Source organism: Watersipora subatra, chromosome 11 (assembly GCF_963576615.1).
Source record: "Watersipora subatra chromosome 11, tzWatSuba1.1, whole genome shotgun sequence".
Lineage (NCBI taxonomy): Eukaryota > Metazoa > Bryozoa > Gymnolaemata > Cheilostomatida > Watersiporidae > Watersipora > Watersipora subatra.
This window is the reverse complement of record NC_088718.1, coordinates 44,411,105-44,434,970: the sequence shown is the minus strand read 5'-3', so window position 1 is coordinate 44,434,970 and position 23,866 is coordinate 44,411,105. Positions and strand designations below refer to the sequence as shown.

At 36.1% G+C, this 23,866-nt stretch overlaps 1 protein-coding gene across 2 annotated transcripts in view; it reads left to right on the top strand.

The window, feature by feature from the left end:
- The window catches only part of LOC137408396 (uncharacterized), a 29,077-nt gene extending 5,687 nt beyond the window's left edge, over window positions 1-23,390 (top strand). The window contains exons 5-17 of one of the 2 annotated variants that reach the window (XM_068094911.1): window positions 1,898-2,041; window positions 3,791-3,835; window positions 4,088-4,213; window positions 6,651-6,784; window positions 7,203-7,248; window positions 9,380-9,633; window positions 11,166-11,278; window positions 14,209-14,374; window positions 15,782-15,962; window positions 16,088-16,182; window positions 21,003-21,132; window positions 21,302-21,347; window positions 22,293-23,390. In XM_068094911.1, coding sequence (XP_067951012.1) covers window positions 1,898-2,041; window positions 3,791-3,835; window positions 4,088-4,213; window positions 6,651-6,784; window positions 7,203-7,248; window positions 9,380-9,633; window positions 11,166-11,278; window positions 14,209-14,374; window positions 15,782-15,962; window positions 16,088-16,182; window positions 21,003-21,132; window positions 21,302-21,347; window positions 22,293-22,345 — 1,533 coding nt within the window. In that variant the 3' untranslated portion in view covers window positions 22,346-23,390. Of the gene's footprint in view, window positions 1-1,897; window positions 2,042-3,790; window positions 3,836-4,087; window positions 4,214-6,650; window positions 6,785-7,199; window positions 7,249-9,379; window positions 9,634-11,165; window positions 11,279-14,208; window positions 14,375-15,781; window positions 15,963-16,087; window positions 16,183-21,002; window positions 21,133-21,301; window positions 21,348-22,292 lie in introns of both variants that reach the window. The other variant, XM_068094910.1, reaches the window with a different exon arrangement.
- The last annotated feature ends 476 nt before the right edge of the window (window positions 23,391-23,866 follow it).

The following is a 23,866-nucleotide window of genomic DNA, read 5'->3' as shown; positions in this document are numbered from 1 at the left end:
TTACCTTCAAGACAGATGTGCGTACAAGATAAACTTTGAATTCACTGTGAATAAGTTTAGCTTACTAAACACACACTTTAAGCTAAGTTTTTGAATGTGTTTATAACTATTTTACTGAATTTCATCTTTTTATCACTAAAATTTTCTCACCTATTAGTTTCTGGTATCGTTCTCAATGTAATTTTAGCTGATCTCATTAATAGATTTTCAACCTAATTTGGCAAGAAAGCTCAAACGAAGCTGTTTCCGTTATGAAGTGGATTTTTTTAGCAAGTTAAGGGAAGTTGTCTGACCACTGACCTTCTATTTGAAGGGATCGTAACTTCAACTTTGCTACAGGTTTAAAAGGGAAAATATTACCGTTTTACACACAATAATTGCTGAACTAAGAGAAATTGGTCATCGTGTTTCTTTCAGGGGTTGTGAAAATGTTTTCGGTGAATAGTATTTCGGCATCTTTGTTATTGACTTACATAATAAGCACGCCGACTGCCAAATTTGAACTGGGGTGAAAATTTTGTTGAATTCGTATGGTGAAGTAAGATTCATATAGTGATGTGAAAAAAACATCATGTTCCACTTCATAAGGTGAAAAAATATATATCAGGGTAATCGTATCCTGAGGGTGCACTGCAAAAACTACGAAAACTTGAAAATGTTTCGAATGGAATAGCCTGTGTGATATAATGCGCATCATTCACAAGCACAGTTTCCATTATTCGCGAGCACCGTTTCCATTACTCGCAAGGCAAAAAACATTTGATAAGGATTTGTGAATAGTAAAACTCGTTCAACTTGCACATTTTTGCTGTTTCTATCGTGCAGATTGACTCAAATTTGCTCGTCATGAAAAAATAGTGTAAGATGATGAGTGATGAACCAATCGACTGAAGGAATAGAATAAAGCTGATTGATGTTTCAATAAAAGCAATGAGTATCCTTGAACTTGTTGAAGAATGATAATACTATTTCAGAGTTCTCTCACCTAAAAAAGTTTTATTAATCAATTCTCAGTTTTTTTATTCAAGAAATTTATTGTACTGCATGAGTTTTAAATCAAGTTTTTTTAAATTTACATCATTTGAAATCGATTCAACTTTCCCAGGAGTACTACTGAAATCAACTTACTCTCGGGTACTACTTTAGTCGACTCATTTGATGTACTATTCAAATCATTACACTCTGAAGTACTGCTCAAATCAATTTACTCCCGGCATTATTAAAATTACGTCACTATATAATGTAGTACTTAAATCAACTCACCCTGTTGCACTCATTCAACTCACTTTTGGGCTCGGCTCAATTCACGCTAGGCTGCTATTCACTTTTGGTTACTTCTCAAATCATCTCATTCTGGAGACTCAAATCAATGCACTTGGGTGTACTACTTGAATAAATTCACTCTGGGGTAGGCCCTACTATTCAAAGAAATTCACTCTGGGGTAGGCCCTACTATTCAAAGGAATTCACTCTGGGGGAGGCCCTACTATTCAAAGGAATTCACTCTGGGGTAGGCCCTAATATTCAAAAGAATTCACTCTGGGGTAGGCCCTACTATTCAAAGGAATTCACTCTGGGGGAGTCCCTACTATTCAAAGGATTTCACTCTGGGGTAGGCCCTACTATTCAAAGGAATTCACTCTGGGGTAGGCCCTACTATTCAAAGGAATTCACTCTGGGGTCGGCTCTACTATTCAAATTAGTTTACTCTCAAATTCTACTTAGATCAATTTGTTTCTGAATACGGAGTACCAACACCCAACACAATTTGGCTTTGCAAACATTATATAAGAGATTTGTAAATAAGCTTCAACTCAGCATATTTTACATCTTGCCCAAGACCACAGAGGGTTATGGTACGCAGAAGACATAGCCAAGTTTACGCCTTGTCTTTCAGGCAGTTCACCGTCTCGTACACGGAAATATCCGTAGGTTTGCTGATGAGCTCCAGTATGACACTGAGTTACACCCGATCGATCCTTCCCTTCAGGACGAGGTTCCCTATGTCAATATTGTTTTGGAAAGTGTCAAGGCCAAACTGGTTAGTGAACATTTATTGTAACTTGATCATGGTAAATGTGGCAGTGAAGCCGATAAAAAATCCAAACAAACAGATTAGACAGGCAATCGTAAAGTGTTGGTTAATTCATTGACTCGTCAGATAAGTTAGCAACTAATTCTCACCTTTTAACTCTGCCTACATGTTCTTCGTTAGCCTCTATTGTTGTAAGTGTTGTTCCTCGCTTTTGTAGGTCGTGGTTGATGTATTTTAATCACTTCTTCTAGTAGGTTTATCAAACCACTTCTTCTAGTAGATTATTGAAACCACCTTTTCCAGTAGGGTTTTTAAACCACCTCTTCCAGTATGGTTTTTAAACCACCTCTTCCATTAGGGTTTTTAAACCACCTCTTCCAGTAGGGTTTTTAAACCACATCTTCCAGTAGGGTTTTTAAACCACATCTTCCAGTAGGGTTTTCAAACCACCTCTTCCATTAGGGTTTTTAGACCACCTCTTCCAGTAGGGTTTTTAAACCTCCTCTTTCAGTAGGGTTTTTAAACCACCTCTTCCAGTAGGGTTTTCAAACCACCTCTTCCAGTAGGGTTTTTAAACCGTCTTTTCCAGTAGGGTTTCTAAACCACCTCTTCCAGTAGGGTTTTCAAACCACCTCTTCCAGTAGGGTTTTTAAACCACCTCAGATTGTTCAGGTAAAACAAACAATCTGTTCAAGCAGGTCGTAAGCAGAATATTTATATAGTTGGTGAAGTTTCAGTTCATTTAGTTGAAGCATCAGTTTCTTGTTACTGGCTAAACTTACGCACGCGTACTTGGCCACGGCTCAAAATACAACTTTCGTCTGAATTATTCATTTTGAGACATATATAAAGATTTGTCTGTTACTGTTTACATATGCTAGTCCGTGATCCTCAACGCTTCGACCAATCACAAAGACTTTTTAGAGTAAAGATCTCTTGCTAGCGTTATGCGCAGAACATTTCAGTATTACATTCACGAAGGCACCCAATGATGTTTAAGGGAACAAGCGCGATATTTGACCTTGAATGATAAACCTCGCCAGCGCATTGTTGTAATATTTTAGAAATCTACAGATTCAACGAAAAGAGTGATATTATTTTAAACAATCAAAGGAGATGCAAATGAAAGTAGTCCTCTTTCTGCCTCAATAATGACTTAGTTTTATTCAATGTGATAACTGAGAAATTTGGCTATCGCTTTTGGTATGATCATGCTATACGTAAAAGTAGAGTGCTTTCAATTCACAGGCCACCTGCCTAATCAATGTAGGGCAATTATCATTGTTACACATCAATTAGCTGGTTGAAACCTCAGTTGTTTTTTCTAACCGTGGCTAAAGGTATACCTATGTATATGTTCACTTTAGCCAGTTGCAAGAAAACTGATGTTTCAATCAAACTGAAATTTAGTGAATTTAAATACAAGCCTACGTAACAACATGGTGTTAACAGATGGTTTCACCTGAACACTATGTAACAACATGGTGTTAACAGATGGTTTCACCTGAACATAGCTCAACAAAACCATTAACTTAAGAAAACTAGTTACCAAAAAAGAGGTGTTTTTTATACCCACATTTTTACTTAAAGATGAAGCTGGAGAAATTTTATGCTTACCGTGTTGTAGTCATACAATAACTATGGAGCTCTCTTATCAAATTTTTATCTTTTGCAGAAACATTTTACATGTATATGAGTTGCCAGCTATAGCTTTCCTGGAGAGTTCTATTTTATTGATTTACCCCTTAATTGTAGGACACAATGGGCAGCTGCTGCGACCTGCTTTTGTCCGCCAGATCGGTAGGTAACCCTATTGTTTATCTCTGTATCATTATAGTTGGGAGTAGTGGCTGAAAGTAGTACAGCTGAGTCATTACTAGTACCATAGCGTAACTGCAAGGTCAGCATACAGCACTGCTACTAATGTAAAGCTCCGGTAGTGTGTTCAGGTCTGAAGACTGCATTTTGGCTCTACCTTAGTTTGCATTCAATCTTGCTGCATGCGCTTGTCAGGTAGCTCTCCTAAAATCACTTGACCTTGTACCTTTGCAGAGATCTGGCTCAGTTGGCTCTGACTGGTGTCCGACTCAATCAAAGGGGGATGTGGAACTTAGGCAGATCAGTGAGCTCAGTGACTATTGGTCAGAGTTTCAGCAGGATCTTTACAAGATTTACAGCGTAGGTTTAGAAACCTTTTTCTAGGAAATATATATGAGTGGCATTTCTCCTTTCAATCTTTCCTTTACAAGATGTACAGCGTAGGTTTAGAACCTTACTCTAGGAAATATATATGAGTGGCATTTCTCCTTTCAATCTTTCCTTTACAAGATTTACAGCGTAGGTTTAAAACCTTACTCTAGGAAATATATATGACCTCTCTACGAACTCTGTGACGTATATATATGACCTCTCTACGAACTCTACGACATATATATATGAGTGGCATTTCTCCTTTCAATGTTTGTTTACTATGCGTCTGGAAGTTGTTTATTATTGACCTTGAGCTGCAAGAGATTGCAATAAACTCTAACAAGAACAAGTACATATGGAGATGGTACATCTCATAGATGGGACACACACAAGTTTTACAAAGCTAATGACCATCTATTGCTAGCAGATAACAGTCCATCTATTATAGCTAGCAGATAACAGTCCATCTATAGCTAGTGGATAACAGTCCATCTATAGCTAGCAGATAACAGTCTATCTATTATAGCTAGCAGATAACAGTCCATCTATTATAGCTAGCAGATAACAGTCCATCTATAGCTAGCAGATAACATTCCATCTATTATAGCTAGCAGATAAAAGTCCATCTATAGCTAGCAGATAACAGTCCATTGATAGCTAGCACATAACAGTCCATCTATAGCTAACAGATAACAGTCCATCTATTATAGCTAGCATATAACAGTCCATCTATAGCTAGCAGATAACAGTCCATCTATAGCTAGCAGATAACAGTCCAGTTAGACTACAACAAAGTATCATAATAATTCATTTGTATTGAAATTTTTAGCAAACTCAGGTGAATGTGGTATTTTACTCGGCATCAAACAAAAATTATGAGGAAATCAAGATAGGGTATATTATTACCTCTAAATCAAACTCAGTCTTGCTGATAGAACTCTGCCAACCATGAGAGCTGAATGTGGAGAGTATCTAGTAATGATGGGATCTACTCCTTGGAATACGCGTGTTATCACTCTATGGATCATTCTCATTTGAATAAGTGTGTTATCACTCTATGGATCATACTCATTAGAATGCGTGTGTTATCACTCTATGGATCATACTCATTAGAATACATGTGTTATCACTCTATGGATCATACTCATTAGAATACGTGTGTTATCACTCTATGGATCATACTCATTAGAAGGCGTGTGTTATCACTCTATGGATCATACTCATTAGAAGGCGTGTGTTATCACTCTATGGATCATACTCATTAGAATACGTTTGTTATCACTCTATGGATCATACTCATTAGAATACGTTTGTTATCACTCTATGGATCATACTCTTTAGAATAAGTGTGTTATCACTCTATGGATCATACTCATTAGAATACGTGTGTTATCACTCTATGGATCATACTCATTAGAATACGTGTGTTATCACTCTATGGATCATACTCATTAGAATACCTGTGTTATCACTCTATGGATCATACTCATTAGAATACGTGTGTTATCACTCTATGGATCATACTCATTAGAATACGTGTGTTATCACTCTATGGATCATTCTCTTTAGAATAAGTGTGTTATCACTCTTGATCATACTCATTAGAATACGTGTGTTATCACTCTATGGATCATACTCATTAGAATGCGTGTGTTATCACTCTATGGATCATACTCTTTAGAATACGTGTGTTATCACTCTATGGATCATACTCATTAGAATACGTGTGTTATCACTCTGTGGATCATACTCATTAGAATAAGTGTGTTATCACTCTATGGATCATACTCTTTAGAATAAGTGTGTTATCACTCTATGGATCATACTCTTTAGAATACGTGTGTTATCACTCTATGGATCATACTCATTAGAATACGTGTGTTATCACTCTGTGGATCATACTCATTAGAATAAGTGTGTTATCACTCTATGGATCATACTCTTTAGAATACGTGTGTTATCACTCTGTGGATCATACTCTTTAGAATACGTGTGTTATCAGTCTACATAGTTTAGTCTCTGGTAAACCTATAGAACTTGCCAAATTTACATTACTGAATCATATATCATACTTGTTAATACTCTTCATCACCCATCAAACCTTGCTCAAATCTGCCGCAGTGGAGAATCTAATCGAATCCTAAAACATGATGAAAGAGTAGAACTGGAATGGTGTTACAGTGCCAGCTAAAGGTTTCGTTCTGGTTGCTGTTTTATGTAGGAGTTTGACTCTGGAGTTGATCTCCATTTTGAGACTAATTCTGATAGTATATCACATGAACTGGCACTTTATTGCGCTATTCCCACTGACCCTGATACGTCCATAAATCCTTCACATTTTTGGTGCCAAAATTAATGTATCTATTCATTTCAAAGCTGGCGAAGAATTGCAGAAGTACCTTTCAGCGCTTGTCATGTTTTGCAGCTGTTCAGCCAGCATACCTCACAGATAATGCAGTGTTTGAGAGAAGAACAGTTGGCTTGTGATACTTTCAACTCACTCAATATTGGCGGATCTACTTTTGCCTTGCTCAGATCTCATAAAGAAACAGAGTCAAGGTAGGAGATGATATATAGATAGAAGGTGGAGTAGGTGGGAAGCTGAAGGACAAATATTGAAAAGGAGTATAGGTCATGGTAATAGATGGGAGACATGTAGGAACATGCAGTCACCTGTCAAGTGGTTATAGTTATATAGAGATTTATATGAGTCAAGGTAAGTGAGAGCAATTTAGATACCAAGGTATTTCCACTCTGTTTGGTGCATTGGCAACGCATCTGTCTAAGTCAAACATGTTGGTCTTTCAAACAACAATGGCAACTGGACCTCACACAATTAACCATTTATTTCTGTTCTTTTTAGCTGGATGGTCTTTCTTTCCAGTTCTTGAATCGACATTTTAGCTGAAGTACTGAAAGTTCAGTTCCATATGGTTTGTTTCACGCAAAATTTAATGAACATCAATTTCTTTAGCAGGTCTGATGACAAGAGAAGTCTCTCTCAACATAACTCAACAGCTAGTGTAAGTCTCTAACATTTCGATTGATTGGCATGATCTGATTGGATGCCTCTGAAGGGCTTAAGATTATTTCATCAATGCAGCTCAGCTTTTTGAGTTTGTGAGAAAGGCTGGATGCTTTCGTATTTCTTTTTCACCAGGTTCTTCCTTGCTAAAAGTTTGACTAGACACATCTACGAAATATGTCTTTTGCGTAGCCAGTGCGTTGGCAACGCGTTGTCGATGCATCATTTTGTGTCAAACACGCTGATCTGCATTTGTAAGGATAAAACCGATGCATCCGTGATTGGCTGAAATAGCTTATTTAATGATATCGATTCAATTTTATTTGTTATAATCAATGCTAGTCACGTATGAGTTTGTTTTTCAAATAACAAGCGGGTGTCACACAATCCACCATTCATATGTGCACAGAGATATACTCACTTGTAACATAACATATATATGTGCACAGAGATAAGCTCACTTTTAACATAACATATATATGTGCACAGAGATATACTCACTTGTAACATAACATATATATGTGCACAGAGATATACTCACTTGTAACATAACATATATGTGCACAGAGATACACTCACTTTTAACATAACATATATATGTGCACAGAGATAAACTCACTTTTAACATAACATATATATGTGCACAGAGATATACTCACTTGTAACATAACATATATATGTGCACAGAGATATACTCACTTGTAACATAACATATATATGTGCACAGAGATATACTCACTTGTAACATAACATATATGTGCACAGAGATACACTCACTTTTAACATAACATATATATGTGCACAGAGATAAACTCACTTTTAACATAACATATATATGTGCACAGAGATATACTCACTTGTAACATAACATATATATGTGCACAGAGATATACTCACTTGTAACATAACATATATGTGCACAGAGATACACTCACTTTTAACATAACATATATATGTGCACAGAGATATACTCACTTGTAACATAACATATATGTGCACAGAGATATACTCACTTGTAACATAACATATATATAGGCACAGAGATATACTCACTTGTAACATAACATATATACTGTATGTGCACAGAGATATAATCACTTGTAACATAACATATATATGAAAGCTTCTAGCTTACAATGTAAATTGGAACTGTTTACAAAAAAATTTAGATAACTTTTCAGGTAATTGAGTCTGTTGAAATCCTCATTACTACGGTGAAATTTATGGTATTTTAAGGTATTTTTGTATTTGGTTGTTTTCATCAGTAACAGGCGCTATTTGTTCTTAGAGTGTGTTGGAGCAAATAGCTGCACAAATGCTGTGGCTATCACAAGTAGCTGATGATCCATGTTACAATACAAATGTCTAACGATACTTCCATAACTCTGCTGGAAAATTCAACAAGGATGTCATTGCCTTCACACGACGGAGGCTGATTCTAATTGGTCAATCTGTTTGTCAAGTCAATGAATCATTCAGTGGCGTCAGTGGGTATAGCCACAGCGAATATCTACACTACATTTTGTCAGCGTGTAGCCAGTTCACGCATGGATCAGCTATAATCATAACAATAGAAGTGGGTCATGAACCCATCCAACTTCTTAAAAGTAGTAAAAGCCTGATTGGTAGCATGTTCTTTATTTGCGTGATGTTACGGGTTTCATCCATAACGGGAATACAACTCCCTTATTTGTAATTTACCACTTAACTTTACTTAGACTATCCTATATTGTAACAGCATATATGTATGTTTACAATATATAATATATATATTGGAAATATATATATTGTAAATATTTTCTTCATATTGCACTTCAAACTGCTTGGTAGCCAAACATGTACATAACTTATAATCATATGTAGTATAATGTAAAGTATAGTATATAGTTGTGTGGCTTATTTATTATTTGTGGAGTTTTGTTCTCTTATTGTGTAATCTAATGCTCCAGGATGTAAGGCTAGAAAAAGAGTTTTAGGTTAGTCGCTACGTTATGGAATATGCATCAATGAGATAGAGTCAATGCAAGCTAAAGGTGTGGTAGCCTGGTTTAATCGCTAACTAGCTTATGAAGAATATCTTCCAATCTTAGGGATGCCGAAAATGAATGCTCTATAGGTGATCTTTACAGACCGATTCATTACACTCCGTGTCAAGTGTGCATCATTCTTCAACTGTCACTTCTCCGATTACAACTGAAAAGTTTATATTTGACGACGTTACTTTGCCATCCAGCGAGTCTGCTAATACCGTTGAACTGCACAGTCATATCTCCAATTTAGACGCTTGCAGTCTTGGTTCTGATGGCGCTGAGGGGTTTGTTTGTGAGCAAATCTCTTTTGAAAAGGACTACTATAGCATATCTACAGATTCCTTGCTTTCCAGGTGAGTGTCTACAGTAATATTAAATACTTTTTCACTTGCATAACTTTGGCAAACTGCTTTTCAAGATAAGGTTTGCAGGCTCTCATTTTCAGGGTAGCACTAGCAGACTTTTCTTTCTAAGGTAATGCTTGCAGACCTTTCTTTCCAGGGTAGTGTTGGCAGACTATCCTTTCCAGGGTAATAGTTGCAGACCTTCCTTTTTGAGGGTAATGTTTGTAGGTTCCTTTTCATCTTCGGGTCTTCAGACTCTCTTTTCTAGGGTGGCGTCTACAGACTCGAAATGTTTCTACAGCATCGTCACTGACTCATGATTTTTCAGACATTTTGTCTCCAAGCTAATAATTGTGGATTTTTTTCAAAGGTGCTTTTGAAAACTTTCTCTAGGGTAGTGTTTGCAGACTGTGTTTTTTGGCTCTTGTTCCCATAATCGTAGGCCTACAGTACACCCTATATACCCCATATATGTTCACCCTGGTATATGATTTTTTCACCTTATGAAGTGGGACGTGATGATTTTTCACCTCACCATACGAATCTTTTTTCCCCCATACGAGTTCTCCAAAATTTTCGCGCGAGTTCAAATTTGGTAGTCAGTGTGCTTATTACGTACGTCAAAATAACAAAAACGCCAAAATGCAGTTTACCGAAAATATTTTCTGAACACCTGAAAGAGACACGATAACCGATTTCTCTCAGTTCATCAATTCTCAAGGGTAAACTGTAATACATTCCCTTTAAAACCAGTAGCAAAGTTGGAGTTGCGATCTCTTTAAACAGAAGTTCAGACAACTTCTCTTAACTTTCTAACAAAAATCCACTTTACAAAAACAGCATCGTTCAAGATGTCCTGCCGATTTAGGTTAAAAAAAGTTTTAAACAGGCTCGCTAAAATTAATAGTAAAAGCAGAAACCGAAACTGATAAGTGATAAAATTTTAGTGCTAAAAAGTTGAAATTCCGTAAAATAGTTGAAAATACAAACTAAAGCTTATCTTTAAATGTGTGTGTTTAGTCTCAAGTGAGCTAAACTTATTTGAGGTGAATTCAAAGTTACTGTTATATGTATGTCCGTCTTGAAGGTAAGAACTCCCTACCGTACATTATAATGTTACATTTTATTGCAGACCATAATCACCGTAACTATAGTTACTATGGTTAACATACTATTTTGTTACTAATTTTTAATATTTACAGCACTTACATAAAAATTTTGACGATTTTTACTATGGGAAGTTTGCATTATATAATTACTATGGTTTCTATATCCCTACATACGATTTTTTCACCATGCAATGCATTTTTTCACCATGCGATGCCAATCCTGGAACAGATTAAAATCATATCCTGAGAGAGTACTGTACCTAACTGTGGATTGAAATCTTGATATTAAGATGACTGCAATCCTTTACAAGTGGGAAAAACTAATTGAGTACGCTGCGCAAAGACAGGTGTGTATGTATTGAGTATGCTGCGCAAGGACAGGTGTGTGTGTACAGGAGGAAAATGTATTTGTTCTTTTTAATCTTTGTACAGAAATGATAGTTTTGAAAGCGGAACACTCGATCCAACTAGAAAGCTTTCTGTTCTCTCCGACTTCTCCAGCAAACTGATTGGCTACAACCTCCCTCTTGACCTTAAGCATCAGGGTCAGTCTACTATCTTTATCACTAGCTTTGGATGAGATTACATATCACACTCACATCTGTTGAGTTATGTTATAAACTCAATCACATAGTTAGCCATGCGTATTGTCTAATGTAGCGCTGCAACACAACCGATCTTTAGTGAGGTTGACTACCACGCTTGTGTACCAAATAAACTGGACCCTTTTGTTGGGAAACTAAAATTCTCATTTACAACATGGCTACTCATTGTGAATTTAGTCAATTAGTCATAAATTCTATGTTATATCAATCCTTATTTTGTCCGGAGTTGAAATATTTAAATCAAACAGCTGTAAACCTATGTTTTTAAGTTATTATGCAGGTTGAATTCTGAACATTTCATTCTTTTAGGGTTAAAGATAACAATTTGTACAGATATGATCACCCCATATACATTTTTATTAGCTTATATATGACTTGAAGTGTGATTAAAACTAATTTAATATCTAATTTATGGGTATACAATGAGCAACAATGCTGTAAATTAAATTTTTGGTTTGCCAACAAAGCGGTCCAGCACATCGTGGCAGGTCTGTCCGTCTCTACACTCGACATTGTCTATCATTCATATTTTTAATTAGTTTCCCTTAAGCAGTCGAAGGGATAGTGCAGGGTCAAACCACTTGTACTACAGACTTGACATTTTTTTGCTTTGCCAGGAAAGCTGCCCTGAGTGGACTCCTATAAACATAAAAACAAATTGTCACATTTTATCCAATTTGGTGTTTATCAACTTTTGTAGCACTGAACAAGAAAAGAACAACAACTCTCATTGGTTGATCTATTACCTGGTTGTAAGCTGTGAAGAATTTTGTATTGCTTCATGCCAAGTTTGAGTGGTGGATGTGACTAATATATGCAGTATGCACAATCTGTGGGTCACAGTTTGATTGGTGAATGTGACTAGTATATGGGTCGCGGTCACAGAAACCATGGTTAAGTCGCAAATCACGAAGTTGAGTTATTCGACTTTGAAGTTGCACTAACTGAATTTATAATTTTGGTAAAGATTTTTGTAACACGTGCTTCTGGACCAATCAAAGAGCGATCTTTCTGAATCTGAAGTCAGTTTAGATAATAAATGTCTTAAAACCTCAGAAAAAACCCTTAAAACCGTTGCTATGCTAAACAGGAAATACTAAAAAATGGCGTCCGAAAAAACGTGATCGTTTCTTTTTTGCCGATTTGAAGGATATTCAGACATTTTGGACACTTATAATGAGTACTTTGGTATTCCAACTGATGCCAAAAGCAGTGTAAGTAAAGGGAATGACCATGATATATTCCTAACCATTCTTATAAGATTTTTACAATATTTAATTATAAGAATAATTATTCGATTTTATAAGATTTGATTATAAGAAAAATTATTCGAATTTGCAAGATCAAAGTATAGAGTGACCGATTATGTGCAATATGTTGCTGTTATTATTTTTTTAAACATTTTGTTGATCATACTACGGTTGTGCTCAATATCGCGGCACTGCCAAGCCGTTTTTAATATCTGCAAAATTAGGTAATACATTTTCTTATAGATATACAGCCATTTCTATGACAACCAGCCAAAATCTGTTTAAACTTTTAAATTCAGCAAAATGTTTTGGTATAAAGACAGAAATCTAGATAAATATCACAACCTCTTAATATTGGTTGCTATGACGTTTTGAAATGTAAACAAAACTGTGCATCGGTTTTCGTTTCTCAGACTTTAACACCAGTTTTCTCGGAACTATGTTTTCGCACTGATGGTAAACATGCATTCAGTTTATTGACCGTAAAATCTGCTGTATTTAAGCTAGAATCAAAATTTTTTTTGCAAAATAACCGTGAGAATTTTCTCCTTCTGTTAACGCAGTTAACTCTAAATCTTATAATCCCGACTTGACCATGGTTTCTGTGATCATGACACATATGCAGTATACACATTCTGTGGGTTACAGTTTGAGTGGTGAATGTGACTAATATATGCAATATACACAATCTGTGGGTTACAGTTTGAGTGGTGAATGTGACTAATATATGCAGTATACACAATTTTTGGGTCACAGTTTGAGTGGTGAATGTGGCTAGTATATGCAGTATACACAATCTGTGGGTCACAGTTTGAGTGGTGAATGTGACTAGTATATGCAGTATACACATTCTGTGGGTTACAGTTTGAGTGGTGAATGTGACTAGTATATGCAGTATACACAATCTGTGGGTTACAGTTTGAGTGGTGAATGTGACTAATATATGCAGTATACACAATTTGTGGGTTACAGTTTGAGTGGTGAATGTAGCTAGTATATGCAGTATACACAATCGGTTGGTTACAGTTTGAGTGGTGAATGTGACTAATATGTGCAGTATACACAATCTGTGGGTCACAGTTTGAGTGGTGGATGTGACTAGTATATGCAGTATACACAATCTGTGGGTCACAGTTTGAGTGGTGAATGTAGCTAGTATATGCAGTATACACAATCTGTGGGTCACAGTTTGAGTGGTGAATGTAGCTAGTATATGCAGTATACACAATCTGTGGGTCACAGTTTGAGTGGTGAATGTAGCTAGTATATGCAGTATACACAATCTGTGGGTCACAGTTTGAGTGGTGAATGTAGCTAGTATATGCAGTATACACAATCTGTGGGTCACAGTTTGAGTGGTGAATGTAGCTAGTATATGCAGTATACACAATCTGTGGGTCACAGTTTGAGTGGTGAATGTAGCTAGTAAATGCAGTATACACAATCCGTGGGTCACAGTTTGAGTGGTGAATGTAGCTAGTATATGCAGTATACACAATCTGTGGGTTACAGTTTGAGTGGTGGATTTGACTAATATATGCAGTATACACAATCTGTGGGTCACAGTTTGAGTGGTGGATGTGACTAGTATATGCAGTATACACAATCTGTGGTTTACAGATTTAAAGGCAGTTATATCAGAGCACAGAGAACATGTTAGGGATCTCATATACAGTGTGCTCACAAGTCGACCAGTTGTCCTCATTGAGCAGTCGACTACTAGCAAAGAATCGGAACACGAGAAAGTGGCCAAAGCTCTCACTTCCTTTATTCCATTCCAGATGAGGTGAGGGTTCCCCTCTCTTGTTTTAGCTCTGCACTTCTTGTACTCTTTATCCCTTCTCATAAATTGTAAAAGTGGTTTATTGGAATATGTTATTAGCCATCTACTCAGGGAAGATTTTTCTTAAATGCAGACTTTCAGGCAAGCGCCAATAACATATTCAACATATTTTGGTTTAATCAGAGTGGTTTTTGCATTGATCTTTGAGACTGACTGGAGGTACATGCATGTCATCTGTGCGAGTTATCAAAGATAACGAGCTGATAATTGTAAGAACTTTAATCTCGTAATATTAGTGAGTGATTTGTTCATTTGAAATTAATTTGAACATGCATGATCATTAGGTAATGCCCTACCTGCGCAAGTATATTGAAAAGTTGTTATCTTACCCAAAACATAGTGAGGAAAATATTGCTCATGGTAATTCCTCTAGATTAGATGGATAGTTTTACATTGGGTACAAATATGTGAAGCATCATTCTGTTTAGCCAGATATTAAGACAGTTCGATATCGCCTGGCTGTAGCTATGTAGAGCTGTGCGCTCATGTATTTTATTAACGGTTGTCGATTTGAAGATGTGATCACATCAAATGCTAATAGATGTCTTCCCAAGGTATAGATATTTATCCGTCATTCAGGATTTTGTTTGTTTGAGGTGATCTGACTGCCAGGATGTTTCATGATTAAAATCAACAAAACTCAATCGCAGTTAAAATGATATGAAAAAAAAACTTCTCCGAAAATGGCGTCAATAGTCAGGCGGCTGCCTGTTCTTCTCGTTGTTGCCATCAGCTAATACGTTCAAATTGCAGAGTCTCATGTCTCTGTTGATATACATTTTATTTTATATTTGCTCGTGATTGTTGGAATAAGACTTCAAATATAGCCTCAGATATATTGTAAGAGACATTTAAAATTATTTGAAAATGGGTTGGTTAAAATATATTCCAAAACATATAATAAATAAATATATTTAAACATATAATCTATATGTTATATGTTTTTCTTCAAATGCTGTGTAAACATATGAGTACTCAATTCTAATGAGGCCATATATCTATCACTTATTAACAAAAAGCGTGACTATCGACGTTATTTTGGGGAATTTTTTTCAGAGCCATTTAACTGCGACCAAATTTTGTCGATTTCGATTTTGAAACATTTTGGTAGTCGGATGACTTAAAACAAACAAAATCTTAAATGATGAAGAAATATCTTGACCTTTGATAAAATCTACTAGAATTTAACGGAATCACTTCTTTAAGCAGTTTTGAAAGGTACAAGTGAACCAGTCATTGAGACTTGAGTAACTCTTCGATGCACAGACTCCAAATACACTTTTATGTCAAATAGGGTTAAGAATTATTGCTTCTTCAAAGTGTTCAACTCGTGAGCCCATATGTTGCCAGAGCGCGGACTCATTGTGGTTTCCATATTGTGCGCCAGCTGACCCTCAAGTCTATCTGCACTCTACCAATCACCTGCTTTATAACGTCAGACAAATCCGAAAAAGTTGCAGAAAATGTTAAGGCCTATGCTTCCGTCTACCATATACAGAGCAAGTCATACGAGGGTCTCCGTTATGCTATGGTTGGTACCACGTTCATATACCTTCTCTAGCCTTGGCTCACTTGATCTGTTATGTTTGGGCTTCTTTTGTTTAATATCACAGTCTTTTGTTGAGCTCTTTATGTCAATGTGGTTAAACTTTTCAGGACGGTCAAGGTGGCAAGAGATCTCGAGGTGCTCTAGATTTGTTCTATCGTAAACGGAAACACTTGTCTCCGTACTTCACTTATCTAATAGAGAGGTGAGTCATCTGTCATTTGCTGAATCATTGAGATTATGAGTATTACTAGCATCAACTCAATTGTTGAGACTAGAAATTTCTCTGTCATACAGCCTACGACCAAAGTGATAATGGAAAAAGAAAGGGTACTGCCAGCTGGGAAATGCAGTATTAGCAGTCAAATGGCACTGCGGTCCAATAGGATAACTGTAATGGTAGCTGCAATGGTAGCTGTAATGTACTGGGTGTTATTATGTACGACAAACAGCAATAATGAAAGGAAAAGATTGTTTATATCTTTCCCTGTAATAGGAGAGATGCAATATTAGAAGTAAAATGGCAAGCTTCTGTGTAATATACATATATCTATATATATATATACATGTATATATATAAAATTGTTTCCTCACCCCGGATACCCCGTATGGGTGGTAAATTCTGCTCTAACTCGGGTCTCCTACCAGAGACCTGGGAGTTTGAGCACTCGCCTCAAGATCTTAGCTGTTCCCAATAGCGCACTTTTCTGCAACTCACCTGAGTTGATTGCTGTTGGTATTTCGGCAAGCCACATTTTATGCGCCGGTGTTATTGCGCCCAGTGCCCCAATGACTACTGGTATTACAGTTCTTACATTCCAGCATTTTTCAATTTCTTCTCCAAGAGGGTGATATTTCTCTACCTTTTCTTTTTCTTTGCTGGCTATATTGTAGTCATTGGGTACTGCTATATCTATTATAGTAGCCCTCTTGTTCTCCTTGTCTACCACCACTATATCTGGTTGGTTTGCTAGGACATGCTTGTCAGTTTGGATGTAGAAGTCCCAGAGGATCTTAGCCCGGTCATTTTCATTGACCTTACAAGGAGCTTCCCACCAGTGTTGTGGTTTATTAAGGCCATATTCATCACATAGACTTCTATACACAACACCTGCGACATGATTATGCCGCTCGGTGTATGCGTTCCCTGCTAGCTGCTTGCATCCACTGATGATGTGTTGGATGGTCTCAGGTGCATTTTTGCACAGTCTGCATCTAGGATCGTCTCTAGTGTGATAGATTTTCGTTTGGAGTTGCCTTGTTGGGAGCACTTGCTCCTGGGCTGCCATGATTAGCGACTCTGTATTGGCCGTTAGGTTTCCTTTGTTCAGCCACATATATGTCTGGTGAAGATCGCCAACCTTAGATATTTTTTGGTGGTAAGCACCATGAAGAGGTTTCGTGTGCCAGTCAATTTCCTCATCATCAGGGCGTAGGTCCGTTGTAAGAGCAGCCGATTGAAATTCAGCTAGCAACTTATCTGAGATGGCCATGGAGGCTGCATATGCTTTGATGCTTTGCTCCTCCTCTTTCACTGTCTGCTGTACACTTTTGAGTCCCCTACCGCCATCTTTCCTATCAAGATACAATCTAGTAGTATCAGATTTTGGGTGGAGTGCTCCATGTATGGTCAGCAGTTTACGAGTTGCTATATCTGTTTCTTTGATGGCTTCCTCAGTCCACTTTATTATGCCTGCTGGATATCTTATCACTGGCAGTGCGTAGGTATTTATTGCCATGACTTGGTTCTTGGCATTGAGCTGGCTCCGTAAGACCTGCCGAAGGCGTTTCTTGTATTCGGTAATGGCTTTGTGACGTACCTCGGCTTCGTGGTTGATGTTGCTTTGCATAATCCCCAAGTACTTGTACCCTTCTTCTATATCTTTGATGGTACCATTTGGCATTCTTAGGCCATCTGTGAGCATAGAATGGCCTTTCTTAAGAATTAGCCTTCCACATTTCTCAATACCGAAGGTCATTCCGATGTCCTTGCTGTATACCTGAGTGAGGTGTATTAGGTGTATATATATATATATATATATATATATATATATATATATATATATATATATATATATATATATATATATATACATGTATATATATATAAAGTATATTAAGAACTGAAAACTTTTAAAACTGTTTACTACTTAAAGTTTCATGGTTGTTACCCTTCATCAGGTAAAACTAAAATCTTTTTTAGTTTTACCTGATGAATGGTAACAACCATGAAACTTTAAGTAGTAAACAGTTTTAAAAGTTTTCAGTTCGTAATATACTTTATATAAATGATCTATTTTAATATTGAGCACTCTCTTCTAGTGGACTACAACCTTCTTCATCAATATATATATATTATATATATGATATATATATATCTTATATCTTTATATATTCTTATTTTATATTCTATTTCTCAAAGTCTGTATGTCGGGAATCCGGCTATAGATCTTAAAATCTTGGAATATCTATTCCGTACCGAAGAGGATTCGGTCTCGGACCCAGCCGTTTATCAGTCTTACGCCTAGCCCTCTGGTCACGGATGTCGAATTGCAAGCCTGCTAAAATAAGTCAGTATATCAGAGCAATACCTAACTGCTTTACGTATTCCGCGGGTCATAGCATAACGTCACGAGAAGCTGTTCGCTCACATTATTAAACTGGCTAACAGCAAAACTCTCACTACTTCTCATTGTTTATATGACAAGGATATTTTTTCTCATGATATGTAGTTATGTAGTGATGAAATATGTAGTGATATGTAGTGATGAAAGTTAGAATGGCAAATGTTGTAATATGTTAAATACAAATCAATTTTTTGTCCAAATACTCTTCTATTACACGGGCAACGCCGGGTGGCACAGCTAGTATATATATATATAGCTGGGGGGCTGTATATCATTGGTCATAGCAACCAATATCAAGAAGTTGTGGTATTGATCTAGATTTCTGTATTTATATCTAAAAGATTATGCTGAATTTAAAAATCTAAACAGATTTTAGCTGGTTGTCATAGAAATAGATGTATATCTATAAGAAAATGTAGGCCTATTACTTAATTTTGCAGATATTAAAAACGGCTTGGCAGTACCGCAATATTGAGTACAGCCGTAGTACCATCAACAAAATCTTTAGAAAAATAATAACAGTAACATATTGCACACCATCGGTCACTATATACTTCGATCTTGTAAATTCGAATGATTATTCTTATCACTAAATCTTATAAAATTGAATAATTATTCTTACAATTAAATATTATAATAATCTTATAAGAAGCGTTAGAAAAATATCATCGTCATTTCATTTACTTTCACTGCTTTGGACATCAGTTGGAATACCAAAGTACTCATTATTAGTGTCCAAAATGTCAGAGTCCGGTAGAATCGGCAAAAAAGAAACGATTACTTTTCAGTACTTCTACGTTAATTACAGAAACCTTCGGCAATTGGACAATGCCATAGACTGGTGAAATGTGCACGTTTTTCTCGGGAAATGCGCATGACTTAATGGTTCTACTCTATGTCGCACGGCCTTATCGGTGTTTCGTTGGCCGGTCCTAGTTTTGATTAAAAAAGGTTTGTCAAGTTTTAATAGCGATTTTAGGCCAAATTAATCTGTCTATCTATGTATAATCCGATCAGATGGATTAGTTTCAGGATATTGCGTCAACTTTTCAAAGACTTGGTAACATATTTAAATAGGTTTATATGTGTTTTGTATCGTTATTATACTTAAACGACTCTACACAAAAGTGGTTAAATTTTTTGATGGGATTTCGTTACAAGGGTTTGGTAACGGCCATTGACAGATAATTTTTTGGGAGTTGTGTGCGCATATGCATTTATCATAAAGCTCCCAAACAATCGCTTCGCTCGTGTTTAGTCGTGGAGTTATGAATTTTACTAGTATTGACTCACTTGTTGAGATTATGAGTATTACTAACATCAACTCAATTGTTGAGATTATGAATATTACTAGCATCAACTCAATTGTTGAGATTATGAGTGTTACTAACATAACTTAATTGTTGAGATTATGGGTATTACTAACATCAACTCAATTGTTGAGATTATGAATATTACTAACATCGACTCAATTGTTGAGATTATGAGTATTACTAACATCAACTCAATTGTTGAGATTATGAATATTACTAGCATCAACTCAATTGTTGAGATTATGAGTATTACTAACATAACTCAATTGTTGAGATTATGAGTATTACTAACATCAACTCATTTGTTGAGATTATGAGTATTACTAACATCAACTCAATTGTTGAGATTATGAGTATTACTAACATCAACTCATTTGTTGAGATTATGAGTATTACTAACATCAACTCAATTGTTGAGATTATGAGTATTACTAACATCAACTCAATTGTTGAGATTATGAATATTACTAGCATCAACTCAATTGTTGAGATTATGAGTGTTACTAACATAACTTAATTGTTGAGATTATGGGTATTACTAACATCAACTCAATTGTTGAGATTATGAATATTACTAACATCGACTCAATTGTTGAGATTATGAGTATTACTAACATCAACTCAATTGTTGAGATTATGAATATTACTAGCATCAACTCAATTGTTGAGATTATGAGTATTACTAACATAACTCAATTGTTGAGATTATGAATATTACTAACATCGACTCAATTGTTGAGATTATGAGTATTACTAGCATCAACTCAATTGTTGAGATTATGAGTATTACTAACATCAACTCAATTGTTGAGATTATGAGTATTACTAACATAACTCAATTGTTGAGATTATGAGTATTACTAACATAACTCAATTGTTGAGATTATGAGTATTACTAACATCAACTTAGATATTTAGAGAGAGTCAGTGAGATTTGTGAAGCGAGTTAGAGAGGTCTATAGAAGGAGTGAGAGGGTCTGAGTTAGAAGTCACCAATGATAGAAGTCATCGATGATGGAAGTCATCGATGATGGAAGTAATCGATGATAGAAGTCAGCGATAATAATGTTATAATATACTTGCAGCCAACTTATGATGCTGGCTACGAAGGCACAGCTCCTCCATTCTATACTTCAGGGTAAACAAAAAATAACAGATGCAGAGTTGTTGACTAGGCTCGCCTTTAAGACAACCTCCGACCTCAATATTGTAAAGGTAAGGCAGGTTGGTTTAAATTCAGACAATGTCCTTCAGTCTTTGATTCTGGATTCCCCACGGAGATCTTGTAATCGGCGTAGCTAAGACTACTGCAGTGCGAAATCAGGTGTTACTAGTGCCTGCTCCTTCTTTGTTCCTTCCTTGATTCTGTTTCCTGTGTTTGTAGAATTTGGTACATGTGGTCTTGAAGCAACAGTACATCAGTTCTCAAGGTGAGAAAGAGGGAGGGAGGGAGGGAGAGGGGGAGAGAGAGAGAGCATTTGCTCAAGCACATGTCATGTCATAAGGGCCAGTTTTTGTTGTAATTGTCAACAAATGTTAGTTAGGCCTGTAAATTTTATTTGTGTTGTCAGCATGTACCATTGTAGGTGTCTCTACATTGCACTTGCCGTTTGATGCAGTAGTTGTGCTAGAGCTGTCACCAGAGTTGGACACTCTTACCTGCTGTGGAGTGTCAATTCGTGTTGTTCTGGCCATCTTTCTTATTTTAAACTTCAAACTAAGTCATTCTATAAGAGAGCAATTCTATATAAACCACATATAAAAACAAAAATGAATTAAGTTAAATTTTTTAATTCATCAAAAACTGTAAAACAAATGGATACATGTGAATGTCAGGTGCAAAGTTGCTATTCGAGTAGTACTTGCTGTTCGCTAGTTGCTTAAAACGCAGAGTTTCAGCGAACTTTCATGGAGTGTTAAGGTTTATGTTAGACCTGTATTTAGACATCACAAGTGCATTCTAGCTTAAAATAATAGGAATAAGTTGCAGCCTTGCACACATAACTGCCAGTTCTTTCTTGGTGCTTAGGCTAGCGTTAGTAAATTTACTCTTTTGTTAGTCTTGTTCAGTGCATATGCACTCAAGAGATTAGAGTTCACTCTCAATCATCAAATGATACTAAGTATTTTCCTTATATTACGGAAGTGGTATAAAATTCAGCATGACCTGTTATACGGTGATTATCATGCTCAATACAATAATACAAGTTTATGTAATTATGTACTATCCACAAACAGATACTAGTCTACAGCTATTCATAACTGTATGATTGTTTAAGTATTCTTGACACGAGTGAATAACTCCACAAAAACATTCTTGTAATCTTAGGAAATTGGCTATTTTTCACTTTTAATACTTTTTTCATTTTTTACAGGTCTTAAAGAGGAAGACATCGCTGCCATGTCACTTATGCTGACTTTGACCTAGATTATTTTGACAACCGTAGACCAAAGCCCAAAGAATACAGATTTGACATAAAAGCTTATTTTGACTCCGTGCATCGAAGAGTTACTTACGTCTCAATGGCTGGCTCACTCGTACCTTTCAAAACTGCTTAAAAAGTGATCCCATTAAATTCTAGTAGATTTTTTCAAAAGGTCAAGATATTTTTTTCTCATTTAAACTTTGTTTGTTTTAAGTGATCTGACTGCCAAGATGTTTCAAAATTGAAATCGACAAAATTTGGTCTTAATTAAATAACTGAAAAAAAAACTTCTCAAGATGACGTTGATAGTCACGCTTTTGGATATGGACGCACAGAGCTTAGTGTTGAAAGGGTTTCTTACCATAAAGTGGTGTCTAGCGTTCTTCAGACAATAGATTTTTGTATGTTGGCGTGAAGGGTTATATATACTCAATTGCAATCAGAACATGTATTAACTATGAAATTTACAAGGTGCTATGGTTACATGTACTAACAATTTTATTGCTTTTGTATTTTGTTTCAATGTAGTTTTGAACACACATTTGAAGAATTAGTTACTACCATGCAACCCGCGAGTAGACAAATCCCAAATCTCAAGCTTCCAAATTAGAAGCGTTGTTTATTGTAGGTGTATAATGCTTATGGCTACTTATTATGGTGTATTACCTGCGTAGAGCTCAGGTTCCTTCAATTGTTATAGGTTTTTCTAGTGCCTCTAGTCTCCTTGGTCTTTTCTTATTTTTATATAAATTTTTAATATATTGTTTATTGCCTATTTAGTTACATAATTTTGTTTCATTCATCTATTTATACCCTTCATCTAGAGTTGTTTCATTTGAAAGCCTAATTTTGATTAATGCTCTTATGTATCTGGCAATCATACTAGAAAGTGACCTCATGCAACAGTTGGTTGTATCTATCAACTTGCCTTCAGATAATCTGTACCGATGAAGTTTTTAGCAGGTGATTTCTCAAAGCAGGTTTAGCAGCGTCCATACGATGAACTGTAAACTTACAGTTTTGTAACTTAAGGAAAATTTTAATTGTTTCTTCGTACATGTGAAATTCAGCTAGCGAATGGTTGCAAAGTGAGAGATTAAACCTGTAAAGTTATGGACAAAGAGTAGATGAGCAACAATTTGGCCCAAATGATGGCAGGCTTTAATATCGTAAATAAATTACTTATGCGTCACTCTATGGCTTCAGTAACAAATCAATTGATATGCACCACTCAATGGTGTCAGATACAACTTTCTTGTTTTATGATGTTTCATAGTGTTATATGGCTTCTCTGCTTTGTGTTAGCCAATGGTAATAGAAACCATATGACTGTCACACAGCTCACTTCATGAAGACTCCACCATCAGGAACTTGCCTTTCACCATATATCACTTTATGGCAGTTAAGGCCAACCAACTTCCTTTGTTTCTCTATTTAATATTAGAATAACGCGATGGAAATGTATTACTTTATATATTTGGGCGAGGTTTCTTGTTCTGTTGTTCTCCATTGTATTAAAATAG